The 21,397-nt window shown below is 49.7% G+C and overlaps 2 protein-coding genes across 2 annotated transcripts in view; one reads left to right on the top strand and one right to left on the bottom strand.

Moving 5' to 3' along the window:
• The window catches only part of CNGB1 (cyclic nucleotide gated channel subunit beta 1), a gene marked incomplete at its 5' end in the record, with an annotated part of 65,279 nt that overhangs the window by 38,619 nt on the left and 5,263 nt on the right, over nt 1-21,397 (bottom strand). The window contains 6 exons of the mRNA XM_081963094.1: nt 1,401-1,434; nt 2,615-2,797; nt 5,030-5,185; nt 12,061-12,189; nt 12,297-12,355; nt 12,799-13,569. Coding sequence (XP_081819220.1) covers nt 1,401-1,434; nt 2,615-2,797; nt 5,030-5,185; nt 12,061-12,189; nt 12,297-12,355; nt 12,799-13,569 — 1,332 coding nt within the window. The remainder of the gene's footprint in view (nt 1-1,400; nt 1,435-2,614; nt 2,798-5,029; nt 5,186-12,060; nt 12,190-12,296; nt 12,356-12,798; nt 13,570-21,397) is intronic.
• SPMIP8 (sperm microtubule inner protein 8) lies at nt 12,112-20,376 on the top strand (the record flags this gene model as incomplete). Its single annotated transcript, XM_081963308.1, has 7 exons — nt 12,112-12,334; nt 12,722-12,783; nt 13,190-13,364; nt 14,068-14,129; nt 15,639-15,703; nt 15,809-15,841; nt 16,458-20,376. 7 exons carry the CDS (start codon nt 12,112-12,114, stop codon nt 16,486-16,488), a joined length of 651 nt encoding a protein of 216 aa, XP_081819434.1. The 3' UTR covers nt 16,489-20,376.

Here is a 21,397-nt window from a genome sequence, read left to right as displayed (position 1 = left end):
CTCACCTCTCATCATGAAATAATATATAATATATAATAATAAATTATAATATATATTTCCTCCCATCCCTTTTACATGGTTCCCGCTAAGCTCCGGTAAGGAGAAGAGCTTTTGGGGAGTGAAGAGGAAGAGGAGGGAGGAGGATTTGCGCGCGCGGAGCGGTGCCAGCTGGGCAACCGGCGGAGGCAGGAGGGTTCTCGGAAGCGCCAATAACCTTCCTGCCTCCGCTGTACTTTGCGCGCTCCTCGCAACTGCAATAGACGTCCAGAAGTGACAGGGGCTGTTGGGCTGGAAGCCCAAACCCCATTAGCCACAAAAGCCGCTTCTGGACGTATATTGCAGTCGCGAGGAGCGCGCGAAGTCCAGCAGAGGCAGGAAGGTTCTCGTCATTCCCCAGTCGCTTTCGTGGCTTTGTCATCAAGACGAAGTCCGGGAGCACCGGCAACATTTCTGCCTCCGCTGGACTTCGTCTTGATGATGTCGCTGCAGCTCCCAGGACGGACGGAGGTAGCCAGAGTGGCGCCGAGGCAGTCCGGCGGGCGAGCAACCGAGGATCAGGCTGCCTGATCCTCCATCGCTCGCTCGCTCGCTCGCTCTTTCGTCCACCCGGACCGCCTCGGCGCCGCTCTGGAGGTCTGGCCACGCCCAGCCGCTGCGGCGACGTCATCAAGACAAAGTGCCTTGGAGGCGAAGTGCTTTTCAGTGCTTTTCTGTGCGTCTGGCGTTTAGGTAGATAGCTGGATGTCCTAAACACCAGACGCTCAGAAAAGCACTGAAAAGCAACTGCTGTTGGGGACTGCGGAGCGCGAGCTGGCGGAGCACGCTCAGGAAGGCGGGGAATGGGATCACGTGTGCTGGTGGATGAGGCAGCCTCAGCCTCCAGCACACGTGGTCCCATTCCCCGCCTTCCTGATGACGTCACCAGCCTCACCAGCCATAAACTTCACCGCACGTCACTGCCGAGATGTGAGCATCAGGAGTTGCCAGTCCCTTCCATCTTCCTCCCTGTCTGAAGAAGAAAGATTAAGAGACAGAATATTTTTGTAGCTCTGAAGATTTTTGTAGGTGAAATACACAACTCCGTGGTACAAGGATTTTGCAATCACCCTTTCAAAAAATGTAAAAGATGCTGAAATAATATCAGGGTGAAAGGGCCCACCAGACAACTTGTGAATACGTAAATATTGCTCCCTAACTGGGGAGGGGGAGACCGAAAGGAGGGAAAGGAGGGAAAGGAGTATCCCAGGAATCAAGGGTGACTCTTCCCTAGCGGGACAGGGCAAAGCACATCCTGTGTGACTGGCAGAGGGCAAGGACTGCCCCGGGATGTTGAGGGCGGCACCTGGCACAGCCTGGGCACCTTCCCCCCCCCCCCAAGCTTTGATGGGGAGCTGAATTACCTTCTGCTGGATTGCAGCAATCTCCTTCTGGCAGCTTTAGGAAAAGAATGAATTGCATGAAACATCAAGCAGTGGAACATGGACCAGCCAGGCAGGAGTCCCTGGCTCTGTCCCTGCCAGTCTCACGGTTCTTGAGAGAATTCTGCCGGGCTTCCTAGGAACACCAGCCCTGGAGGGAGGGAGGCCAATCGGGCCCAGCCCTTCAAGGCAGAGGAGACCAGGAAACCAGAGTCATACGTGCAGAGACTATTTTTATTATAAGGTCACAGTAACAAAATCTTGCAAATCTCCCCCCACCCTCTTTATCTTCATAAGAACTAGAGGGGAGGGGGTGTCTCATATGAGATATTTTTTTCAGTTGTGTTTCTGGCCCAGACTCACATTTCTTATAACTTTTGTCTAACTGCTTTTCTTAGTGCCTCCCGTTCCTCAAGGTTATTCCTTCTGTTGACTGCATTTTGTGACTGTTTAAGTTACAAAAACAAGCTGAAGCAACAAGAAAGGCTGATGGGGGTTCAGGAACAACTGAAGAAAGAGTGGCAGACACCAGGGTGGCCTTTAACGTGTGCCCACTGGCTTTGAGGAGGAGACCCAGTCCTGGAGATCCTGATGATCAGTAGGTCCCATCCAGCTCCGTTCTTCACCCAACCTCTTTCCCAGTTCCAAAGCCTCTTTGTGCTAAGAAGCAAAGTTGAGATTCTGGAAGCACCGTTGGATTGTTTGCTCTGTTAATGTGTGCGCATATGTGACTCAGTTTCCTTTGGTTGTCTATTGAACTTCTTTCGCTCCTGGGCAGGCTGACGGAGGTTCTCTCCACACCCAATGGGCTCATCTGCTGGCTACCTATCTCAGAATACAACGAATAAAGCAAAACTGAGTCTGGCACTTCTATGCATCACGGGATCCCAGCAGCTGTTTTGCCATCATGTGTGCTGCAGTCTATCCCACTAAGCCCCTATATGGCACATTCGCTTTAGCAGAGCATGTTAGGTGAATGCAGCCACCCTGCCACAGCCTGTTTAGCCACCAGCAACCAAGTGGCCAGTGAAGCTTTGGACCACGACACAGAATGACCCAAGTGTTCTTCCCCCCGCGGTGAGTCCACTTTTCCTTGGGGAAAATTGGAGAAGCGATGGGCTTTTGCGTGCCCTCACCTGGCACTGGCGTTCTGTGCAGGTAACAGAACTAATGGCTACTTCGGGGCAGCCACTCACCTTCTTGGCAGGTTCTGGCCTGTCCACAGCTGCGCTCTGTTCCGCTGGTGCATCTTTCTCTCCCACCACAGAGACATGGATCTTCACAGGAGGCTGGGGTACCACCTTCTCAATCCAGTCAAACATCCTGGCACTGGCCGAAGGCTGAATGGAGGGCAGGGTGCGGCGTTGATCCAGGAGAGACTGAGAAATTGGGTGAGCGAGAGAAGCTCTGAGATCAAGAAGCGACTGGGAAAGAAACCCCAGGGGGGAGCATGTTGGAGGAGAGACCACTGGTTGCCTTGGTTCAGAGAGGGCCACCTATGCCAGGCCTTTCTGCATCCCTCTTACAGCCTCCTAGAAGGAGCAGCCACAGTGATGGACCCATGCTCTGCCATTTCTAATAAACCCACCTGCCCTTTCTGGACCAGGACCTGCAGAGGCTCCGTGAAGACCCCATGGGCTGCCTTTGCTTAAGCGGCTGGCAAGCCTTGCTCCACCTGCCAGAGATCATTTGGCTCCAGTTTTCTATCCCAGCCTCACTTGGAATCCGCCCACCATATTCCTCAAAGTTGCCTCTGTCTGGAGGGTCCTTGGAGGCCAGTTGGGCCTTTTGCCCCTTAGGCATTGCCACGTGGTGGCGGGCGTCTGTTATACTTCTAGGGCAATTGCTGTAAGATCATGACCTGAGGCTCTGGGCGATGGCAGGAATGGTCCAAGAAGTCATGGGGGCAGCCACAATGCAGCAATGGAAGTTCCATCTGCTTTTTATGCATGGCACCTTGACTGGTGAAGCTGCGCTGGCGTAGATCTTTCTGAATTGTCCCCAAAATAGAAAAACGATCTAGAAGGATTCTGATGGCCAGGGAATTGCTGGTCCAGGGAAGCTCAAACCCAAAGCAGAAGCAGCAGATGCAAACATCGCATTGTAGATCCAGCCAGATCGCCCCAGTTCCTAAGTAGCGCAAAGCAATTCCCAGTGAAGTCCTCAGGAAAACTCTCTTGGGCCGTGGCTAAGGCTTTTAAGTTCTGTGGACAGACCTGAGGGCCAAGGGCCCATCTGGGAGATGGTTGAGGCTTCTGGCCTCTTTCATGGGGATGGAAAACCCCAAGGAAGCAGACCTGGGTCAACTGCCAGAGGGCAGGGTCTGCTCTGGGGAGCCCATCAGGAGGTAACACCCGTCAATGGAGAACCAACTGCGTTTTGTTCCAGTTCGACCAGCCCCAGACTAAAATGTTCTGGACTCCTTTGCACCACCAAAGATCCAGCCGCAGCTGGCATTTTCACACCCTCCATGCTACCACTGGCTCTTTCGCCAATTGGGGGCAACAGCAGCACCAAAAGATTATTATTATTATTATTATTATTATTATTATTATTATTATTATTATTATTATTATTATTATTATTATTATTATTATTATTATTATTATTATTATTACTTGAACTTATTAGTCGCCCCCTCTCCCCACAGGGACTCGGGGCGACGTACAAAAGTATTATATAGCGTACAGAGGAGGTAAGAATAAATAAATAAGTTACAATACCTAAAAAAGTTAAAACCCCAGTGAAATTAACCCTTAAAAACTAAAACAGCAGCACCAAAAGATCCCAAGAGAAGAGATGACAGGGAACCTGGCTTAACATCTGGAAAGAAAGTCTCTCAGAAAAAGGTCCAGAGGTCCTCTGCCACCCATGGCACCGAATAATGGACTCGCCATGGAATCCACCGAGAGGCAGATTCCAACCAAAATCTGTTCAGCTAAGCCCTTTGACAGCAGAAGCAGGTGGGATCCCATCATTGGATGCATTCAGATGGCAGCTGGAGAGCATTTGCTGGGGAGGTTGGGATGCCTACGGGGATGGGTGGGTGGGATTGCAGGAACAGTCAGACAGCCACAACATGCACAAATAGCACATACACACTGACAGGTGCAGGGAGGGCGTGATTGGGGGGGTGTCAGAAAAACTATTATCCAGCCGAGAGACAGGCTCCACTCTCATGATGGCTAAAGACCCCCATATCCTCAAGCGGAGAAGCAGCCTCCCATCTGCCTGCGCAAGGATCCGTGGTCCTCTTCAGGAGGTCACCAAAGTCTTCCACCAGCTCATCACCTGCAGGTGGGCAGCAAGTTCCCAGCCCTCTCCCCCCACTTTAAAAGTGCCGTTGGGGGCAACATTTCTCTCTCTTCTCCCCATGTCCAGAGGCAAGAGCTGCCCCCCTAAAGCTGCCCATTCTTTGCTCTGGAGGAAGCAGTGCTGGGGGCTGCTGATGCTTCAGCCGGTGATGGGGCTGAGCCCCGGGAGGGAGGGGGGTTGCTTGGAAGTCCAAGTTCCCGGCTTCCTGGAGGGCCGAGGATGAGCCCTGGGGACCTGGGAAGGGGGGATTTCCAGGATCGGGGTGGGGGCTCCAGGCAGGCTCTGGCCACACTTACCCGGAGGAAAGCCGACGGGAGGCACCTGCCCCCTTTCCCAGCCCAAAGAAAGAAGCCAAGGCAGGCAGGTAAGATGGCTGTCTTCCTCCTCCTGCTGCTCCTCGAAAGGAGCGAAGCAAGGGATCTGGGAAGCCAGCCGGGCAGGGGATCAATTAGCTCAGAACAGAGAGGGCAAATTGGATTAAGGCAGCAGGCTTGGGCTCAAAGCCCAGAGAGCTGCACTCCCCGACCCCCTCAGCCCCCCCCCCCCACGTGTAGACAACAGCCTTGTGTGGAAGGACTGGGTCTGTGGGCGAGGGAAGCAGGCCGTGCATTGCGGGGGGCGTTGCAAGAGGAAACCCAAGGGCCCCTGGCAGGGAGCCTCAATGCCAGCCAAGGGCAAAGCCCCTTCCCATGACTCTCTGCCACCTGCATTTGTATCACCCCCCCCCAGGAAGTTCTCCGAACCACTCCCAGATAATCCAAGGATTTTGGCTGTTGCCTCGGTTGCTAGGAGACGAGGCCTTCTGCACCCTCAGCAAATTGCAGCTGGCTTAGTGCTGCTTCCAACTCAGAGTAAAGTACAACATAAAAAGAAGGACGTGCAGTCAATTAGAACCAAGGCAATGCAAAATAATGACAAGATCCAAATAGAGAACATCACAGCCGGGGGAGTCCTATCTGCCCTCTCCAAGGCCTATCCGGTTTTCATGGTCTTTCAGAATGCCAGCAGAGAGAGATGGGCACATACACCCCCCCCCAAATGTGTGGCTACATTTGCAGAATGCAGAGTCGGTTCTTAGCAGTTTATCTAATTGAAAGGCTTGACGCAGCTACTGAGGCTCAGGATTGTCCCCATGGAAGCTACAAATGCAATTATTAAATTATAAACAAATAAATAAGGTATGACATTGCCCCTCTGAAGGTCCATGTTTGTGATAGATCTCTGGAACTCGCATTTGATATTGCTGAGCCAGTTGGTTTATCTTTCTGAATAGTACATGGCTCCAGTATTAATTGCCTAGATTACATTAGAATATCCAGTTTGTGATGTTGCCTAGAAACTCAGTTTCAGCGTTCCAAATATCATGCAGAATTAAATCAGAGTCCAAGGCAGAGCTATCCTTGAAGTTCCAATTTAATAAGACAGACATGTTGGCACATCTGTGGAATCCCAAATCTAAAAGCTTCCTGGGATTCCACCCAGTTGAAAGTTCATGATCTTATCCCCACACCCATAAATCCATCACATGGTCCAATCTTCTTCGGCCACGCTGGCATCTCCACCCAGCTGGTTCCGGTCAGGTGCAGAGGTGCGGAGACAAAAGATGACCTTGGGCTTCTAGAAAAGAATGACAACAGCACATTCCACAATTCTACTCCTTTCTATTCCCCCTCCCAATTACTACACTAATGAAACAGTATAGGAAAATAATAGAGTGTGTGGCAGGCCAAAGATCCTAAAAAGGAATATAACTGCAGGCCTGACACTCAGAAGGAGTCGATGGTATTCCCCGAATTTCAGAGAAATGCCACATTTACTTTTGCAAAGACGTTTTTTTGCTCACCTGAAAATACAAACCACCAAGAAATTCAGGCAAAATAAGGAATATTTGTGGGGAAAGCGGGTAGATTATACAGGGTATAATATATAACATATATAACTTTTGTGTAATGGTACAGAAACAAATAATACATACATTTGATATATGTGATGCATTCGAAAGCAACAAATGAAATAATAAAATACATTACTGGTAATTAAACCTGAGAATTAAACAATAGAAAATATTGACTCTAGATAACATTCCACAAGAGACAAATTTGAGTTATGTTACTCATTCCCAACTGAGTTTATATTTTGCCTGTGTATGCCATGCCTTCCGGGAGATGCTGCCTATTGTGTAATTGTTGAAAAGACTAGATTGTTTTTTTTTTTTTTAAGAAACCCCTTTGGATAACAAGAAATTAGGTTTCCTGAACTTCAAAAGGAAGCATGGTGGTCATGGTAAAATGCTAACATCACCTTTATTAAAAAGCTAAGACTTTAACTCTATTTTTAGTATATTTGCCATTTCAGAGCATGCTTAACAATTGACTCTCTTCCCCCCAACCTATTGGGTCCTTCCCAAGGAGCTGAGAAAGTGAGCTGTGGATGTTTTATGGTGTTAGAGGTATCGTCACAGGATCTGAGCTGTTCTGAATAAAGCCACATTTTGCAATTCACTGATGGTGAATTTGTCAATGCTGATGGTGTTCAAATTGTGTGCCAGTTGTTTCGGGATTGCAACCAAGGCGCCTATGACTACTGGTACTAACATTCCTTTCTATTTGCAGATCTTTCTATTATGCCATCTTCTCCAGGTATCCTTCTCTTCTGCTCTCTCCAGGTATTGCCAGATCCACTGTCCAGACTTTTTTGTCTTTCTTATCAACAATTGCCAGGTCTGGCATGTTTTGTGACAGGTACCCATCTGGTTGAATTCTAAAGTCCTAGTGCACTTTAAGTTCTTCATTTTCTATTATTTTCTGGTCCCACCAGTTCTTGCTTGCGTGATATTTCTTGCAGATCTTCCAGTGCAGCATTGTCGATGCTTTATCATGACGCTGTTTGTAGTCAGTCTGTGTGATCTTCTTGCAGCAGCTAATGAAGGTAGGTGCTCCACTCTTTTCTTCAACTTCCTTACAGAGCTGTTGCTGTCTTCTCAATTCTGGCTTTGTATGCATTGTTCTTAAAGCTTAGTCTTGTGTCATTTCTTCTTATTTAATTTATATTCCACCTTTATTGTTTTCACAGATAACTCAAGATGAAGAACATATTCAACATACTTTCCTCCTCCTATTTTCCCCATAACAACAACCCCATGTGTTCGGTTGGCTGAGAGAGGGACTGGCACAAAGTCATGCAGACCGCTTTCATGGCTAAAGTGGGACTAGAACTCATGGTTTTCTGCTTTCCAGCCTGTTGCCTTAACTACTACTAGACCAAACTGGAATAATGTAGACCAATCATTGTTTAGCCACCCAGAATCCCTTCCCACCCTGTCTTCATGTTCCTTATTTCCAGAACTTCACTTTCTTTTTTCCTTTTAGTTGCTTATAGTTGTTATAAACAATACAATGTGGAAACTTTGGAAAACATCTGATCGTGACATTTGAATGCTGCTGGTAGGGAGCTTAGCTCAGTGCCTCCTGTGAGTGCTGGGGAGGGGCTCCGGCCTGAAGTGACCTGGCTGGGGTTGCCTAGCGACCTGGCCCTCTTGACCAACAATTCCTGGCTCCCTGAGGTTGCTATGGAGAGTGAGGGGGCAGGGTCCAGAAGGTAGACCTGGCACCCAGCATGTGAGGGCTTGAGGACACCACAGGACTCCCCTTTTTCTCCACAAGTTGGGCCCGCACCTGGAGAGGAGCCTGACTGGCATTGCCACTCCAAGGCATCAGGCCCACCCCTCTCTTTCTAACTTCTTCCTAACTGTCTGACCTGCTGGTCCTTCTTGCTCTCTTTTACGCTGTGCAGTGACTGTCAAAAGATTTGGGTAAGCAGCTTCCTGCCCATGGAAAAAGGAAGACCGGGGAAGAGAAGGGAACATTCTAAATGTCTAATAATAGCAACAATATATTGAAAGCAATTCTATTATTATTATATTAATCTTTGGTGAGGTTCACAGCCTTTGGGGCTGGTTGGTAGCTCAACAGCTTGAGTCCTAACCAAGGACCTAGGAACTGTTAACGTAACGTCGGAGGATATAAGCTGTCCCAAGTAGGGTGGTTTTTTGTAGAATCAGAATGTTCAAGTCTGATAAATTTAGAATTTCCAAATAGCCAGGTAGCCCTTTAGGTATTGCTCCAAGGGCTCCAACTACAATCGGGACAGCACACATTTCTTTTTCCACAGTCGCTCAACTATTATTATTATTATTATTATTATTATTATTATTATTATTATTATTATTATTATTATTATTATTATTATTATATCAACAGAATTGTATCACAGCGGCCAGTTGTTTTGCTGGATTTGGCATTAATTACTAGTCGGGCCCCACCCAGTGGCCTAGGACGTCATAACGTATTTTCGTAATATGTGTGCGGATCCAAGCAGTGCGGCCTTTTGCATTTGACTGATGGTGATTTTGTCAGTTTTTAACTGTTTTAAATGTAATTCCAGTGCTTTTGGAATAGCACCCAGTGTGCCGATTACCACTGGAATTACCACTGCTGGTTTGTGCCATAATTGTTGGATTTCGATTTTTAAGTCCTGGTATTTCGTGACTTTTTCATATTCCTTCTCGGCGATCCTGCTATCACCTGGTATTGCGATGTCTATGATTGTAACCTTATTTTTCTCAACCAGTGTGATGTCTGGTGTATTATGCGCCAGTATTTTATCCGTTTGTATGCGAAAATCCCACAAGATCTTGACCATCTGACCCTCGACAACCTTTTCAGGCTTATGTTCCCACCAGTTTGTTGCTGTTTTAATATTATAATTTTGCACAAATTCCAGTGGATCATTTGTGCTACTGAATTGTGCCGCATTTTATAGTCAGTCTGCGTGATTTTTTTACAGCAACTGAGTATGTGGTCAACAGTTTCATCAGCCTCTTTGCAAAGTCTACATTTGGCATCATCAGACGATTTTTCGACTTTGGCCTTAATGGCATTTGTGCGGATAGCTTGTTCTTGCGCAGCCAGGATTAGTGACTCTGTTTCTTTCTTTAATGTACCTGCTGTTAACCATAACCAAGTTTTTTCACTGTCCACTTTATCTTTTATGTTTTCCAGAAATTGGCCATGCAATGCTTTGTTCTGCCAACTCTCCATTCTTAATTTTATCACATCTTTTCTATATTCTTGTTTCGTCTGTTGGGCCTTCAATAGATTTTTGTTCTTTACTTCGATTAATAGATGTTCTTGACTTTCTTTTAAATAATCAGCCAGTGCATGTTTTTCTTCTTCAACTATTTGCTTCACTTGTAATAATCCTCTGCCACCTGATTTTCGGGGTAGGTATAGTCTATCAATATCACCACGTGGATGTAAACTGTAGTGCATTGTCATTAGCTTCCTGGTTTTTCGGTCCAAAATGTCCAAATCAGCTTGTGTCCAGTTAACTATACCAGCTGTGTATCTTATAACTGGTATTGCCCAGGTGTTTATGGCCTTGATTGTATTTCCACCATTCAATTTAGATTTCAAAATTTTCCTAACTCTGTTGGTGTACTCTCCCCTGACAATAGTTTTTACGTACTTCTCCATGCTTGATGTTATCCAACTTCAGAATGCCTAAGTATTTGTAGGCTTCATTTTCGTTGCATTTAATTAGTTGGCCATTGGGCATTTCAATTCCCTCATATGTAGTGATTTTGCCCCTTTTTATGGATACAGTGGCACATTTTTCCATGCCAAAGCATTGAAATATCGGTGCTGAATACTCAGACTGTGTTTGTCAATGATTGGATTTCTATTTCTGACTTTCCATAGAGTTTCAAATCATCCATATATAATAAATGCGTCATTTTTTCGGCTTCTTTGGCTGTTTGGTAGCCTAATTTCATTTTTTTTAAGATTACTGATAGTGGGATCATCGCGATGATGAAGAGAAGAGGTGAAAGTGAATCACCCTGGAAAATTCCTCGCTTGATATTAACCATTCCGTAGTTCTTATTCCCTACTGCCAACTCAGTTCTCCATTGTTTCATTTATTATTATTATTATTGTTGTTGTTGTTGTTGTTATTATTAATAATAATAATAATATTGCTGTTGATCATAAACTCAGCCAGATGTTTAGATTGTATTTGCCAAGGACCTGGAATAGGCAGATGTGGATGTTACAGATATTGTCACAGGATGTAAACCGTTCTGAGTAAAGCTGCCTTTTGCAATTGACTGATGGTGAACTTGTCAATGCCAACCAAGTTGTTTTGGGATTGTACTCAAGGCACCCATCACTATTGCTACTGCCTTTGCTTTCTTTTGCCACAGTCATTTTAATTCTATTTTCTATTCTAGTTTATGACTTATTTATGATCTCTGGTGCACAGCAGCAGAGAGGGGAAAGAAGCTGAGGCTCTTGTTTTGGTTTACATGGCTATCTTAAATCATGGCTTAGCATTTTCTCTAAAGGCGGCTTGAGCACTAGTAGCTTTTTCACCTGATCCTCTCCAGACATGAAAGTGATTCTCAGCTAACGAAGCCATGGGAGTTCCAGCATGTCTTGGTGCTTGGAAGTTGGCTGCAGTGAGCGCCTGGTCTCCCGAGTCATGAGATGGTCCTGGCCCTGTGTTACGTGCCGCAGGAGCAGAGGGCATTCTGTCCTCAGCTATCCGCCCACCTTCACAGGCAGAAGGTCCTTTAGAAGTCTTGTGTGACATTGGGAGAACATGGATCTTCGCACGCAACTTCAATATCAATTTGGTGATGGATATTAGAATCGACACCAGCTTAAACTAATTAGGACCGGATGCAGTAACTAAAAGCAGAGTAGCGTCTACTGCATATTCCCAATCCACACCAGCTACTCCCAGGTCACGGACCAGCTAAATAGTGCAGGCAACCTTGATTACCACTTGATATACCTGCACAAAAACTCCCCAGGGTGCAAAAAACAAAAAAAACCCAAAAGACTCCTTGTAACCTTTCCCCCAGTGCAGCAGTAGCTGAGCATATTCATCCTCCTCCTCCTCCCCCCAGAACTATTGCACCAAGGTAAGGAGGGAGAGGTCAGAGCACCCAGAACTGCCAGCTAGAGCTCAGAATGTTCACAGCAGGGAAGAGTCTTCCACAGCCTGCCAATCACTAAAGTTGCAGGGAGTGCAAGTGTGGTAATGAGGACTGGCGCCTTGCCAGGCTGACGAGAGCTGCTGCCGGGACAGCATCTTGCCCCTCCCTGGAGGAACAAAATTCCCAACTCTGTCAGGGAAGCTGGGGAAGGGGAGGGGGCTACTGGGCCTGGCTGAGGTTCCAGAGAATGGGGCTGCTTCGGTAAGGATAAAGTTAGTCTTCCTAAGTGATGTGGCAGTCACATGGAGAAGGAATGGCCTGACGGACATCAGAAACGTAACTCTCCTCTCCTCTCTTGGGCTGGCCGAATTTGCAGCAATGGCCCAAGCTCTGGACTTGGTCCCCTGGCCCCCAGATGCCAGTCCCCTCTACGCAGCCCCCGCCGTCCTCATTCCGCTGGAGCCCAAGAAGACCATGTTAGCTGGCGTGAAGCAGGACCTCTACCACCCCTGCCTGCCAACGCTGAGGCGCATGGACATGGACTCCATGGCCAACAGGCTCACCGACCAGCATTCCAGGACCAGCACCATGTGCTGCAAAGGTATCAGCCGGAGGGAACTGTCTGGGAGCAGAAGCAGGGCAGGAATGCAGCCCCTCTGAGTTGCTCCTCTTTGTGCAATGCAATCCCAAGGGTAGCAATGGGGTGGGGGGTTCATTCCAAGACCCCAGGCAGAACTTGGGCTCTTCTTGCCCCAGCACATCAACTAGACCGGGGCTCCAAAAGGCTTTATGTGACCTTCTTCTAAGGAGGAGGGGCAAATCCTAAAAGTTTAGTTTGGGGCCCCCTCCTCTTGTTTTTTTTTTGGGGGGGATTTCTTCTCTAAATCTGCCATGCCTAAAAAAGCGCCCCCCCCCGGGACGCAACCGGGGTTCCGTAGCGCTTCCCAGAGCCCGAACCCGCCCCTTCTCTTCTCCGTGTCTTCCGCAGAGGATTTCCAAAGGGCGACCTTCACCGTGGCCGGAGTGCCCAGCAGCCCCCTCCCCTCCAAGGTGAGTCGTCACTACCCGGCGGGGCGGGGGTCCCGGGGCTGCGCGGGGCGGTCCCGCCCGGCAGTTCAGTCGCTCTCTGGGGGAAAGGTCCGCCGGCCGAGGGGACCCGACGCCACCTGCGAGGAGTCCTCGGGCAACGCCGCTGCCCCGCCCGGCTTATCGCTTTGCATCCTCCGCCTGGGCGGCCGCTGGGATCGCTTCGGGTCTCCCGTCGGCGGACGGAGCAGTTGCGCCGCGCGCGGCTCTCCCAGGGCAGCCGACCAGGCCGAGGCCGCCACCTGCAGGGGGAAGCCCCGCGCCGAGGGAGGTAGCGGGCGGAGCGCGGGGCTTCCCCTTCCCGGCGCCCCGAAGGGCCCCCCGCCAGCTCTGCTGCAGCCGCCCCGCTCCCCCCCCCCTCTCTCGCCAGGGCATGTTGGAGCTGCGGCGGTCCCTGGCCGGGCGGTACCGCGCGGGGAAGCTGGCTCCGCTGCCGCCCAGCCCCACGCCGGAGGAGTGGCCCAGCTACACGCGCGCCATGCAGGACTGGTCCCGCTTCGTCTCCGCCGCCGGCGAGTTGGCGCTGCCCAGCCTCGGCGGCAAAGGTAGGGCGGGCGGGCGCCCTTCGCTGCGTTGAGCCTCGGCGCAGCCTGGTGGGGCGGCTGAGCTGCCCGGGACCTTCCGCCGGGGACGCGCCGGGCTCCAGGGTGCCAACTTCTGCCCGGACCCCCGCGCTCTTTCTCGGGCAGGAGCTGCGGGAAGGCTCGCCTGCGCCCCCGGCCCTCTGGGGCTCAAGGGGGGGGGCGCCTCCTTTTGGGGCAGAGGGAAGAGCCGGCCTCAAAGTGCCCCTTTCTTTCCCCCCCTCTTCCTCCACATGCCCCCCATGCCCTCATACCCAGCTCTGTTCATCCCCCCCAAAAAACACTCTTCTCCTTCAGGAGTGGGTGGGTCCTCGAGGGGACTCTAGCTGGCAACTGCGATCCTGCTGTGGAGCCAGCCCTGCTCTTGAGTAACGGGCGCCTGGCAGAGGGAGGACCCTGCCCTACTGAGCCCCGTAGCTGGGCTGAGCCCAGATTCTCCCACCAAGGGGGAACCTTTCCGGCTACTTGCCTGAGTCAGGTGTGCCAACACTGCCAACCACTAGCACTGATGCTGTTACCTAGTTTGCCTGCAAGAAAACAACCAGGCTGAGAGAGTACCAGGCACTCCTCGTTTAAACCCTGAGCTACAAATATTCTCTTTATATTGGCCTTTTCCCTTTCCTTTCCTTTTTCCTCTCCTCTCCTGCCCTTTTTTCATCTTCCTCAGTTCTTGGCTTCAGCTGTTATGCCGTCAGATACTTAAAACCAGATGTCACTCAAACCTGGAGGGTAAGCAAGGAGTTTTCCTTGGGGTGGGGGAAGGCAATCTTCTTCGGGGTGGGGGTTGCTCAAAAGACACTTATAAAAGAGCAAAGGGCACCTCTGCCAGGAGAATCCAACTTGATTGTGATGAAGGGGTCATCACAAGGGGCTTTGGGGGATCTCTGGAAAAAGGAGTTTTGGTTTTCAACTATTAGATCCTTAAGAAAGGTGGTGAAAGCAGTGCAGTTATTTCCTCCAGTCTCAGTTTGTTTTGTTGGCCAGGAAAGAGTTCTGTTAGCCAAAGAATTGCCAAGACCACAATGTGGACATGACTCCAACATTTAAATCCTAATGTTTTCATTGGACATTTTTATTTTTTTAAATTAAGTTTACATTTTTCAAGCTACTCTCTATCAGAATAGATCGAGATTATACTATTAATTTGTAGCGGAAAAGTACAATAGTTCACACATTTAAAAAAAAACCTCTTTAAATGAGAAGTCCCTGCTCAAAATATAACTAAATGCAGCTAAATGCAACTAAACATAACCTAATGCAGCTATTAAAATACATCTACTAAAATTTGGAGGCAGAAAAACTCTTCTGGTAAGTTTACTGTTTTGCCTCCTGCAGGCTTTCGAGGCAAACAAAAGGGTTTTTTTTTTAATGAAAAAAGTACACACACCTGCCCAAGAACAACTGGGTCCTGGGTTCTCAGCACCATTTGCACCATGTCCTAAGCGAAAGCGAAACCACATCAATGATGGTTTAATTCACTGTTTCTCAACCTTAGTGACTTTAAGTCCTGTGGACTTCAACTCCCAGAATCCCGCTGGCTGGGGAATTCTGGGAGTTGAAGTCCACAGGACTTAAAGTCACCAAGGTTGAGAGACACTGGTTTAATTCCTTCTGCGTCTGTTACAATATTCAGGTGCTCCAGTGTGTCCGGAGTCTCTGAGAAACTCAGGGCTCCCACAGCTGAGAAGGCTCCCTGTTATTTGACAAGGGAGCATCCCAAATCCTAACCTGAGGCGGATGGCCAAAATTGCCTGCTCAGCTGCCCTGCAAGACTCCCCCACACAGGAGAGCCTTACAACTGCCCCCCACCCACCCACCGTCTGCGGCAGGTGAAGAGCAAGTGCAAGGAGGGCCTGGGCCCCTGCCTGACAGCAGGAAGAGGGGGGGCTTCACAGAAAGGGGGAGAAGCATAGGCACCCTTAGTTTTAACGTAAGGCCGTGATGGCAAACCTGTGGCACACGAGCCATCACCCCAGTTCACCTCTGCCAGCCAGCTGGTGTTCGGGTCTCTGCCGCGTATGGGTGAGGGGTGGGGCGTGTGCAGGGCCCCCCGCATGTGCATGCACAGGGGGACACATGTGGGAAGCCACACACTCATGCGCAGATAGTAGGGTGCATGCGGGGGCGGGCACATTTTCGCATTGCATTTGGGGGGCTCGGGCACACTTTGGGCACTTAGTTTGGAAAAGATTAGCCATCCCTGACAGAAGGCATCGTCTTCCGTTTTTTCCATGCTAGTATTGCCTGAACCAGAATCCCAGCCTGGATCGATATGGACCAAAGCCTCTTCCTTACAACACCGTGTAAGTATTGCCCCTGCACTGCCCCTCACCTGGGGCTCATCACCCTGCCCCGCCCCCTTTATGACTCCCCCACAACTCACGCCATGCTCTGCTCTTTGGCTACAGGAACACCTACAGGAGCTTTGGAACTGCCCACAGGTACCGCACTTTTCGGGGGACCCAAAAGAAGCACACGCGGGGGGGTGGGGAGGCCTCTGCTCTCTCCACAGCCCTAGAGGGTTGCAAGAGTTTTGTTAGCTGAGGGCAAAACTATTTGCAATGTGAAACCCGATAGGATCAGACTATGTGGGAGGAGGTAGCAATTTTGCAAAAGGCTCTTTTGAAGAGTAGAAGGTCCAGCCAGCTGGAAGGGACCTTGGAGGTCCTCAAGCAGGAGAGCCTAATCCATTTCAGACAAGGGACTGTCCATTCTCTTCTTCAAAGCCTTCCGTGATGGAGCGTCCACAACGTAGGACGGCAGGAGAGTCCCAAGAAACGTCAGGCTGGGCTGATGTGGAGAAATCTCATCCTCCAGGCCCTTCAAAGGAATAGGCCATTCCCAGGAGGCTCCCCAACGGGGAGAATCTCACTCGATGGTTCCCACATGGAGAGGCTCCTGCTCCCAATCATTCCTCTCTCGGACTCGGGCAGATCTCTTCTGCAGAGTTCCCAGAGTAGCCAATGCCGTCTCCATCCTGGGGAGGGATCCATGGGGAAGACCTGGCAGGGGAGCCCTAGCAGGCATGGAAGAAACACGTTTCCTTCTTCCTTTCAGCCGCTCTCACTACCTTGAGCCCTGGCGCTAAGGAGCTGGTCCCTGACGAGGCCTGAGTCTTTGCCCAGCCTTTGAACATCCAGAAGCAATAAAAGCTACTAGCTGCCTCAAGAGGAGACGTGGCCGAGGAAGGCAGCTCCCAGGCAGGCAATTCGTGTTCTCAGCCTTGTGCTTTAAGTTTCAAGGATGCAGGCAAAGAGGGAGGGCCTCCTCCAGGTGGTTTCTCCCGCCCTCCCCTCCCCTCCCCCCAGGTGTGAGGAGAAGAAGCAACCCCAGCATGAAAGCACCTCCCAAAACAAACTAGGATCCGACCAGCCTACAAATGCCGGCATCTTTCTTTCACCACATGGAAAACTGGGGGACCGAGAAGTCCTCGTTCCCACGGGAGCTCACTGAGGCATTTCTGTCACAAAGCCAAACCAGCTCTCTCTGTGTTAAAGGTGTGTGTGTGTGTGTGTGTGTGTGTGTCCCAGAGTGACTCAGGAATGGGAACCTGCCCAGCAGATGCAGACCCAGTGAAAATGGTGAGGCCATCGGCTGCATCCATGCAAGACCCTCAACAGTTCCCAGGTGGTCCTTATCTTACGCGCTTTAGTTGAGGGACCGTTCAAAGATACGACGGCACTGAAAATAGTTGCTCGTGACTGGTCCTTGCACTTGCAACCGCTGCAGCATCCCCATGGTCACATGACCAAAATCCAGGCACTTGGCAACTAGCGTGTATTTATGTCGATTGTAGCATTCTGGGGCGACGTGATCACTTTCTGTGAGCTTCCCAGCTGGCTTTTGACAAGCCAAGTCAATAGAGGAAGGTGAATTCACTTAATGACCTTGTGAGCCTCTTAACAACTGCAGTGTTTCACTTAGCAATTTGAGCAAAAGAGGTTAACTTGGGTGCACCTCACTTAACAGTCACCTCGCTTAGCAACAGAAATTCTGGTCCCAGTTGTGACATAAGTCAAGAACTGGCTGTACTCAAGAAAAGTGGTGAACCTTGAATCCATCTGCAACTGATGAGCTACAGTTCTAGCCATGCATTTCTAGATGGGGGCAAAAGAGGGGCTTCCGGGTACTTTCCCAATAGATGTACCAGAGTTTTGCTTTTGGAGGTGCTGCTTTCCAGCCCAGGAGTCAACGGAAATTGATGGAAAGAGACTCTGACCGACTGAAGCGTATCAGGGTCGCCTTGTGGAGGTGGGCAAAATCAAGAAAGATGGTGGGAGTCCCAGGCACATCTGCCTGGACAACCTGCCCAAGTTTCTCCCTGCCCCACCTTATCATAAGCAAAGTCAAGATAGGCTTGGTTTGAGTTTCTCTCTCACAAGTGAGCCACTTCTTCTTTCCTGTCCCCAGGTCAGAGAGACCTTCCTTCGCACCAACACTGTTTCCCCCACCCCCCTCTCTCGTGGTTGCCTTTCTTGCTCTCTGTGGGAAGAAGGGGGAAGTCTTCAATGCCCCACCCACGAGTCCTAAAAGATGTAAGAAGGAACAGCACGGGGTCGGGGTGTGTGTGTGACTCTTCCCCCAGCCCAAAAGGAAATGGCCCTAAATATCAAGGCTTGGGGCAGTGCCACCAAAGCCTTCAAAAGAATACTCCTCCTGCTTGGCATGGCTAGTACAAACGGAAGGAGAGAATCTCATCTGGGAGGGGAGCAAGGAAAGGCAGGCGGAGGATGTCATGCGTCCATTTCCTTGCCAGATGGTCAGGCATCCACGTTCCAAGGCAAGCAGCAGCTGCAAATGAACTTCGGTTTCCATATAACCCAGTTTAGCCTATTCTGCAAAGAGAAGACTGGAGAGTAATTCCCAGCATGACTCGTTTTGCAGTTGGCATGTGTGGCTGCTGGCCGTGTTGGTAGAGCTGCTGGCAATACCATATCTGGAGGGCAACGTGGTCACTCTTACGTTTGAGAACCAGAACGAGCCAGGACAGAATAACTCCACCCCTGAACCAAAACTTTCAGCAAGGCTCAAAGGATGCTGTGCAGCCCTTTGCCTCCTCCTGGCACTTCCTCTGTCCTGCAGGTACCCCCAACGAGAAGCAGCTCTTTTGGGTCCTCCCGGCTGTGCCAACACCAGCTGCTCTCAAAGCCCCACGTGACAGTTTCAGCCATCAACCTGGATGCGACGGTGCTGTTGGCCTTGCCAGTGAGCCCCCTCCTCCCTCTGCACTTGAGGCTCTTGTCTCAGCATCCCCACACAGCCTGCCCAATTTCTCTGATGTGTCTTGTTAGAAACCTGGAAGAAATTGGTCCACCCTTGAATGGTGCACTCTCAACTGACCACCCTCGGCAGTGTTACCATTCAAGAGTCCTTGGGTTGACTTGGCTTCCAACAACCCATTAGGAGTCAGCAGCTGACACTCAATAATGGGGCAATTGTTTGTACCCTAGTGGCTCATTCCCACTCCCAGAATACACAGCCCTTCCTGGGGCAAGGCAGATCCCGGGGAGAGGCACCAATGGTGGTTAGATGGCTTCCTGCAGAATAGTAGCGTTTCAGGCACTGACTTTGTATTTCAAATTGTTTTAAGTGTGTCGTCTAAGGTAACTCGGGGGTCTACCAGGTTTTTAATATTCTATTCCTGGCTTCTTTCTTGAATGCACAAATATCCACCCGAGGCTGCTAGGTTGCTATGCATAATCCAACCTTGGGGTTGTATTGATAGATTTACTGCCTCCGTCTGACCTAGAACAAGCACCATTTTGGGTACTGGGGGAACACCAGGCCTCTGGGTCTCCATGAATGCCATCTGTGCCTTCTGCAAGCAACCAAATGTTGGTCTTGGCATCAGTTTGGGCCAAGCCCTCCCAGGGGAGACACATTCTTACTCCCCAACTGGGAAAAGGGGGGGGGGCAAGCAACAGATGTGCTGCCTGAACTCTTGAGGGATCGGTAGAATTAAAATCCAGAAAAAGATGTTTTTCTTGTTGACAGAAGCTGCCTTGTTCTGCAACAACAGTGTCATTTAAATGTACGCTGCTCTTGAGATGATGCTTCCAAAAGGGCTGCCATTTTGCCCATCCAATTCCCCATTCTGGTGCGTAACATTTGCACTGAACTTGTCCACAGGAGCCCAGTTTAAAACCGAACCTATGGATACATTCTTGGACAAATTTCTCACGCCCGAACTAAAGGTTGTTGCAACGGATAAATAGAATGAGGGAATTCTGAGCTCTTGGCAAAAGAGCACATTTATTTTTTTAAAAATTGAATATATTGGGAAATCTGCCCTGGATACAGTACAAGTGTATTTCCCTTCCAAATTTTGTCCAGAACCCAGCAAGGCATATTTTAACAATAGAAAAACAAAGCACCAAGAACTTTGTTTTGTATCTGGACATGGGACCCCCGTTGTACGAAGGAGCCCATCTTTCGGCAGTGTTTGACACCTCAGCCGCTACCTATTTTAATTTTTATATTCTTGGTTGGGACGACTTTTAATTGATTTTAATTTTGTTCATCACCTTTGAGATGGGCAGCCATAGAAAATAAACCTAAGCAAGCCAAATTCATTTTTATGGGATGATTTGTTACCTCCATGTTTATAGTGATGAACTGAGAAATCTCTTTCTTAACGATTCCTGTGCTCTCAAAAGGAAAATGCCCCTCCCAGCCATAGTCCTACAGACCCCCGCAAGGGGCAGGGTAGGAACTCTTCCCCCGAAGCTGCAGGAATGTCACCCTGCCTCCTCCATAAAGAGTGTTGGGATTCTGCCCCGGAAGGCAACAGCAGGGGAGAACCGGTCTCTTTGCCCCAGGTGGAAGGCCAAGCCAAGGGCACTTGGCTGACCATGGAAACCCGTTTGCTAGACACAGGGCGGAGGGTCAGTCTTAAGCTCTGGTTGAGTGGAAGGCCGTGGATTGTTTCCCATCAAAACTCCTCCATTCTGTAACATGTAATTTTCATTGGATTTTCTATGGTTCACTAATGCAACACTTTGGCGTTAAGAGCCCCTGCTTGCTCCTCTGCTTAAATCCTTGCTTCAGACCTCTCTGTGTGCAGCAAGCAATATAAAATATAATAGATTATAGTGTGCATATATATACTGTATATTGTGTGTGTATATACGTGTGTGTATACACACACACACACACTATTGTTCAATACACACTAAGGGGCCCCAAGCAAGGATTTAAGCAGAGGAGCAAGCAGGGGCTAATAAGGCTGAAGTCTTGCTTGAAGTGCCAGAGGGAAGCCCGTGGATAAGGCTTGCTTTTGGCTGCCCATGCAGGCAAGTCTCCTCAGGAACCCTCACTCTGAAGACAGAGAACTCCATGGGCCTTTTGGCTTGGGATTTCCAGCTCCCATGAGACCGAGGCTGCCTGTTGCTTTCCAAATGCTAGGAGTGAGAATACAGCTTCCTCCCCCAAATGGAATGCTGTTGCCAGAAAGGAGGATTCCATCTGCTGGGACCAAAGGAAGCCTCCAATCTGCAGGGCCCACAGGCCGTTTCCCCTGAGAGAGAGAGAGAGAGACCAGCCTCTCCAGTCCCGGGAGCAAAGGCAGCAAAGAGTGAGGGGCCAGGAACTGTCCTTGGCCCAATCAGCCTGACTCTCACAGGGGGATCCAGGTGTCCCCCAAAACATTCAGAATTGAGCTGAAGAAAGGCTGAAGCAAGAAGGGAGGTGCAGCACAGACAAAATGGGGCTCGGGCGGGAGAGGTGGAGGATAGGCAGAAGAGGAAGTGTTTCGGGAGAGGAGGGGAAAGAGACAATGGAGCCTGCAGAAAGGAAGCCTACAAAGAAGGCGAGGGAAAGAAAAGCCGCCCAAGAGGGGGCCTTCTTAGCTCTCCGGAAAGGGAGGGGCCAGCTTCCATCTCACAATATCCTGCCTAGCAGGCTCTGGGCAAAGCCTTTCAAGTCATCCCCTCCCCCCGTCCAAGAAATGAGGCTCCCTTGGGTGCAGCTTTTGCAAGACTGTAAAACTGACCTCCAGC

The sequence above is a fragment of the Natrix helvetica genome (assembly GCF_964273705.1).
Source record: "Natrix helvetica genome assembly, chromosome: 10".
In the NCBI taxonomy this organism is placed as follows: Eukaryota; Metazoa; Chordata; class Lepidosauria; order Squamata; family Natricidae; genus Natrix; species Natrix helvetica.
The sequence above is the reverse complement of the archived record's forward strand: the minus strand, read 5'-3'. Positions and strand labels throughout refer to the sequence as shown.